This window comes from Aphelocoma coerulescens, chromosome 2, assembly GCF_041296385.1.
Source record: "Aphelocoma coerulescens isolate FSJ_1873_10779 chromosome 2, UR_Acoe_1.0, whole genome shotgun sequence".
Classification (NCBI taxonomy): Eukaryota; Metazoa; Chordata; class Aves; order Passeriformes; family Corvidae; genus Aphelocoma; species Aphelocoma coerulescens.
Window position 1 is genome coordinate 66,822,724 of NC_091015.1, and position 6,621 is coordinate 66,829,344.

Genomic DNA, 6,621 nt, shown 5'->3' on the forward strand with positions numbered 1-6,621 from the left:
ATCAGGTGACCCACTGTGGTCCCTTCCAACCTTACTCGTTCTTTGATTCTGTGATTTTCACTTTAAAATTATATTGCCGCATCAGTGAAAATACCTGGTAATTGTTTCTTCAAAGTAAATATAAAAGTCAAATCAAACTGCCTAGGAAATAGTAAATGAATTCTGAAATAAGAAATTAATGCAGAGCTAATATCTATAAACTCACATTTTTTAAATTTACAGGGCAGAGGGGAAGGGAATTTTCCAAGCTGTTATCTATCATTAGAGCAGGTTGCATAGCAGCAAGAGCCTTGAATCCATGAACTTTCATTTACATTGCTGCCAGTTTTTATGTGGCTGAAATCCATCAGAATAGTAAAGTGTATGGATTTTTAGTCTGGTTTAAAAACTGGGTTTTGAGGCTTTTTTCATTATGATTGTTATGTCTGCAATGGGAAAAAAGTAGGTTGTACATTTTTCTGTTTCTTACATCTCTTCAAGTTATTCCTATCCTGTGTTTAGTTAAAAAAACAGGCATTAGAATTTGAACAAAGAATAAATGTGTAGTTATATAAATCTTGATATAGAAGCACACTATGGGTTTTGTCCTATAATTTTGAGGAGTGTGATTTACATTTTCGTTTCCCCTCTGCTGAAAATATATGTAGTCATGCATCCAAACTTGGGCATAAGCAAGAATTTGAACACTGACTTATTTTATTCACTTTATTGCTGTGTTTCTTGACCCTATTTTAATAGCAGGTCTGAAAAGATAAAAAGCACTTAATTTTTCTTAGTTTTTATCTTTTTTCATTTCTGTAGACTTTTCCTTTTATTTTGGAAAACCTGAACTCATTGGAAAAACATAATAGTGAGATATATATATATATATATATACGGTAGAGATAGCCTTAAAATAAATTTTGGCTGCTTACTAACAACAGTAAGATTGAACTACAAGAACCTTACTTGCTTTTAAAACAAAACTGTCAATTCGAAGGAGGGGTGAGCAAGGAATAACATTTTTGTAGTTTATTCAAGTCATGCCTAAATTAACATTAAGTTAAGTATCAAAAAAAATAGTGGCGGTAGTATTGGATGGGACACTCAGGACTGTGATGAAAGCACCTCTTCCTGACTTCTACCCACTTGTTTGCTGTAGTAAATTAAAAATTGCATCAGGTAGCAAAACAGCCAGAAGATGTGGAAAACTCAAAATCGTTGTGTCTAGTAATTTCTCTGTTTACTTGTTGTCTGTCAGTGTCACACTTTTAAAAGGAAGGGCTAATACTTTTTGTGAATCTCCTGCTTATGCCCCAGGGTATACTTGTATTACTAGTGGAACAGATTTCTGCCATCTAGTTCCTAGCTGTCACAAGAATCTGTAAGATACATATGTACATACTCCTGCTATTGCTGTTAATTCTGAAAAGTTTGCCAAGATATTTGGTAATTGCTACATAACTGCTTAGAGGCAGCACTTAATGTGAAGCAATTTTACTGTCTTTAAAACAGCACGGTAAAGAGAGATTGCTTGGTTGGGAAATCCTATAGTGTGTACTGTAACATAGTGTTTATTGTTAAAAAGTGCTGTTGTCCAAAAACATTGAAATGTGGGTGTTGAAACTATATTAAAAGTTATTTTAATGCTTACTGATTCTTTTTTGTTTTGTTTTAATTATTTTTGTTTCCCCTGTTCTTTCCTAAGGTTTGGAGAAGCAGTTAATGGAAATCTGGTGGTTGGTACACTGGCCTGGCCTTCTCCATGGGTTATTGTGATTGGTTCATTCTTTTCAACATGTGGCGCTGGTCTCCAGAGTCTCACTGGTGCACCCCGGCTGTTGCAGGCCATTGCAAGAGATGGCATTGTACCGTTTATTCAAGTGAGATTTCTTTTGTTCTTGTTGTTACAGTACTTCCAATGTGACTTCTATTTTGACAAAAAAATATGAGGCATTATTTCTGCTGTTCCTGTAGAATGTGAAGAAAAGATTTGGAACTCAGTTCTATTTGTGTAGAATAATAGATCAGGCTATTGTAGGACAAAGTTTGAGCTTCAGTACTTTTGTGCAGTGCAATTTAATTATGTTTGTTCTTACACATGAAAGTTAGTGGTTCCAAACTGAGAATATAGTATTCTATAAATGGAAATAAATGAACTAAGAAGCAACTAATAACTGAAATTCTAGACTCCACGCTGTGTTTACTGCTTGTATTTGTGAACAGTTATTTAATCTCACTATGGAAATGCATAATACTTCTCATATTATGGAGATATAAACCTACTTTTTATTCATTTTTGTAAGGTAAACGAAGTCAGCAAAGATATAACAGTAGAATTCTATCCCACTACTCCAAACATGAAGATTTGTTCCAACACCTCTGTGCATGTTTTAAGAAGAAATAAATCAGATTTTTCTCAAAGTAAGGGAGCTGGCAAACAGAAGATGATGAGAGAATTCTTGCTGGCTGCTTCTGCAAAACCTAAACAACAACACTTGAATTAAAAATTAGTAAATAAGGCTCGGAAAGATAATAGTGTCTGGAGAGTAAAGCTGTGATCTCTATGGTGAAGTTTGGAGTTTGAAAGCTTACCTCAAGACTTGCAAGAGTATCAGTATCTGTAATGGGAAGTAAATACACTAAGTATGCTAGGGTGGAGGGACTGAGTAGTGGTGGAGTTCGATTTGTCAACACAAAGGGGTTATAATGCAATAAGTTGTAAGTGCTGGGTAGTATAGAGAAAGAGAAACAAGAAAAATTTACTTTTGCCTGAAGAAAAAATTTGGTACAGAGAGGGTGACATTATAATTACATGTCTTCAGAGTTAGACTTGAAAGGAGTGAAGAATCAAAAGGAAAAGATTTGTGGTTTGGGAAGTGAGAGAAAGGGAATTGAAGAGAAGCAGTATATTTAAAGAGGGATTTGACACTTGAGGATGCACTTGCAGTTTTGGAGTGATATGGCTACTGCATGGACAATCAAGGAAATGAAAGGAGATTATTATAGAAGCAAGAGTATGACATTTAAGGAAAAAAAACCAAAATACTTGAAACATGAGTAGAAAAAAGGGGGATTTTAATATAATGGTAGGAAAATTGATGGAGGACAGGAAGCTACAGAAGACAGTATGGAGAATGAATAAGGACTTAATTTCTGTAATTGAATGGAGAAATACAGAAGAGAATAAATACCACTGGAACTTCAGGCAAAGCATTTTGCTATCTGTCACCAGTATAGCTGGATAGAATTCTCCACAAAGGAAATTGCCACATGCAAAATGGTTTTGGGTAGGGCTCTGTGCAGGATCATAGTCTTATCCAAGTCCTCCTTATGTTATTATGTTGATAAGGACTGAATTGACACCTCATTTCTGTGTTACAAAAAATACTGTATTAACTTTTTACTGGGCATAAATTTCTTATCCATATGGTTTTTAATTTATTTAAGAATATTTCAACAACAGCTGCAATAGTACTTTAATGTTATGTAGTCATTGCTTACATTAGTAAGCATATTTAATATTGGAAATATGTGTTCTGCAATTTTAGTTTTGATTTTTCACAGTATAGATTGCATCATTTTCCTTTGTAACCAATGTCTACTTTTAGTTCCAGTTAGAACTAAGTAAGTTAGTTCATGATTTGTACCATGGCTCATAATTGTATAATGAACAGCTTTCCCTAATCTTGAATTGAAATAGATATTTGGTCATGGAAAAGCAAATGGAGAACCAACTTGGGCTCTGCTCCTCACTGCTGGTATTTGTGAAATAGGAATTTTGATAGCCTCATTGGACAGTGTAGCACCAATTCTTTCAATGTAAGTATGAGTGTGGTGTTTTGTGTTCTTAAGTTAAATAGTATTTTATTTTTAAATTAAGTAGGTAATTATTTTTCTTTTTGAAATAATACGTTAGACTTTGTTTTCTAGCAAATTGTATTTCTATTTGATCCCACAGATAATATAAAACAACAAAATGTTTTGGTTGAACTGATTTCTAGGCCCAAAAAATTTTTTCCATGACAGAGGTCTTGAATGCTAATAAAAGTATGTTCCACTTTTAAAAAAACTTGGATTTTCAAATAACAATTACTGCTATTTAAGTAAAGTGCATCTAACAGAGACAGAAAAAACAATTCAACATTTTAGAATATGAATAGAATTTTATTTTATTGACATTGTCCAGAACATGATACCATCTGAGCTACTATAGAAAGAGAAAATCAACTCTGTCCCAGCCAAAAATGATACACCATGATTGTCAGTTATTTGCTGCATTTGTTTCCAAAATACATGTGATACCATATTTTGAGGCCTAATATTCTATAAGTAATCTTAATGTATGTCTTGTGTTCTCTTGGCCACTGTAAACACAGTGCACAGGAAAATGGATCCATTTCTTCCCTTTTTTGGATTCTGTTTACATTTTAAAGCACATTTGTCTAGTACATTTCTTATTAGAAAATGCTCTTCCTTTCTTAACAGGTTTTTCCTTATGTGCTATATGTTTGTAAATCTGGCTTGCGCAGTTCAGACACTTTTGCGAACTCCCAACTGGAGACCTCGTTTCAAGTATTACCACTGGTAGGGAATATTTCTTCATTCAAAAGGGTTAAAACTAACTATACACCCTAAATTGTTGATTTTATTGCAATAATAAAACAAAATCTCCTTTCTGACCTAAATGAGTTAGAGCATAATTTTTTTTCATGTGTTTGGAATAGCACCATAGTAATAACATTAGCCACATGTTTTCATGATCAGTGTAGCTGGTTTGGAAAGGGGTTACAGGATGACATTTTATTCTGCTTATAAGCCAAGAGATCTTCTGTGTGAAAATGGGGATGAAAAACCATAAAATCTGAATTGTGTATATACTTAAGGAGAACTGGTAAAAGTGTTCAGGAAGGTTAGGACAATTTTGATTTTGGTTGTGCAAAAAAATATACAAACCCAAAACTTCTACAGAAAAAAAATCTCTTTCAATATACATCAGTTGGCTCATTGATTATGTGATGACTGGTTTTAAAATATGCTTTGGACATAGCATTTGGTAACTGAAGTCAACCTTTTAAAAAGTGAGTAAAGATCAATAACACAAAAGGTGAAAGTGTGGGGTTTTTGTCTAGTCTTTTTTAATTATGTTAAGAGTTTAAACATTTCAAACTAAGATTGGGAAACTGCTTTATTTTTTTTTTAACTGTATGTTAAAAGTACATAATTTAATTTAAAGTAATTCTATTGAGAAATTTTACTGCTAATATAACCTTAAATACTAGAGCATTTAGTAGATAAGCTGCTGTGATTTTAGGATGTAAGAGCTGCTTATGATTTTTCCTTTCAAAGAGTTGAGTGAAAATGGAATGTTGCAGTTTTAGCTTTGAAAAAACTTGTTGAATCTGCTCCGTAGTTACATACTAGTTTGACACCTAACCCTCCAGATACATGCATTTGGCAACAATTCATTTTTATATTTTTCTCAGAGACATCCGTGAGGCAGCTGATTCACTGTGTGACTACTTCTAGCCAAAGCAGGTGTTGGAATGTTCAGCTGCAATTGGGATGGCATTTTGTTTTTTGAGCGAAAGTAGAGTCTTAGGTTAATTCAGACATAAAAGAGCGGCTATTATTTATTTAGACTAACTACAAGACTGCTGTGCTCAGAACTGGTAGAAAGCATTCCCTTAGTTTAAAATTTAACTCAATGTACTAAAGAAGCAAACTAAAGGTACCAAACCAAACTTGGGTCTATTGACACTCTGTCGATATAGTCAAAGCTAACTCTAATTTGGAAATTGGGTGAAAATGAATTTGGGAGGTTGTATGTGACTAAAAGTATACACAAAACTGTCCATTTTGAAATTATTTACATCTATACTTGATAATAAGTGTGGGCAAACCAGGCATACAGACTTAAGTCTGGCAATACTTCTGTAATTTTTTCAGCTTAGTCATTCTTTCTTTATAACTTTTAGAAGACTGTTTTCTGTATTCTACTGACTTGTGTTATTGCTGGAGAGACAGACCACAACAGAAGTGAGGAATAGAATTGATGAGTCAAATTGAATTTAAACTAATCAACTATTTTGGTGGAAGTAACAAAGTTGTTTATTACTGTTAGAATTTTTTTAGCATAAATTCAAATCAACAGTAATAAGTGATAATATGTTTTGAAACAGACCTTACTTGGAGGTATTGATAAAGTTTCAACACTGACAAATGTAATAAATATATTATTATATCTAATTCAGATGTATTATTTATGTCACACAAAGGTTCGGAATGCAGTTTTTTCTTATAAGCTCAAATTGGGACAATGTATTTTTGCTTTTATAGTAGCTAAAAAATAGCCTTTGAAGGAAGAAAGGCCTTTCTGGAAGTTATATAAGAAATTATTTTTGTAGAACATTTGCATGCCTATTTAAAAAAATGGAAAAAAATGGTTTCTTTTAGGACTCTTTCATTCCTGGGGATGAGTTTATGTCTTGCCTTGATGTTCATTTGCTCTTGGTACTATGCTTTGATTGCCATGCTAATCGCAGGATGTATATACAAATACATAGAATATAGAGGGTAAGACCATATATCTTATTTATTCTATATTTAATATCTTTACCACTCAGCAAAAAGCTGTTTTAT

The 6,621-nt window shown here is 33.1% G+C and overlaps 1 protein-coding gene across 1 annotated transcript in view; it reads left to right on the forward strand.

Moving 5' to 3' along the window:
- LOC138105163 (solute carrier family 12 member 7-like) overlaps positions 1 to 6,621 on the forward strand; it is a 54,195-nt gene that overhangs the window by 47,119 nt on the left and 455 nt on the right. Inside the window, exons 7-10 of the mRNA XM_069004844.1 lie at positions 1,688 to 1,862; positions 3,683 to 3,801; positions 4,468 to 4,566; positions 6,436 to 6,621. The exon at positions 6,436 to 6,621 is cut by the window's right edge and continues 455 nt beyond it. Coding sequence (XP_068860945.1) covers positions 1,688 to 1,862; positions 3,683 to 3,801; positions 4,468 to 4,566; positions 6,436 to 6,559 — 517 coding nt within the window. The 3' untranslated portion in view covers positions 6,560 to 6,621. The remainder of the gene's footprint in view (positions 1 to 1,687; positions 1,863 to 3,682; positions 3,802 to 4,467; positions 4,567 to 6,435) is intronic.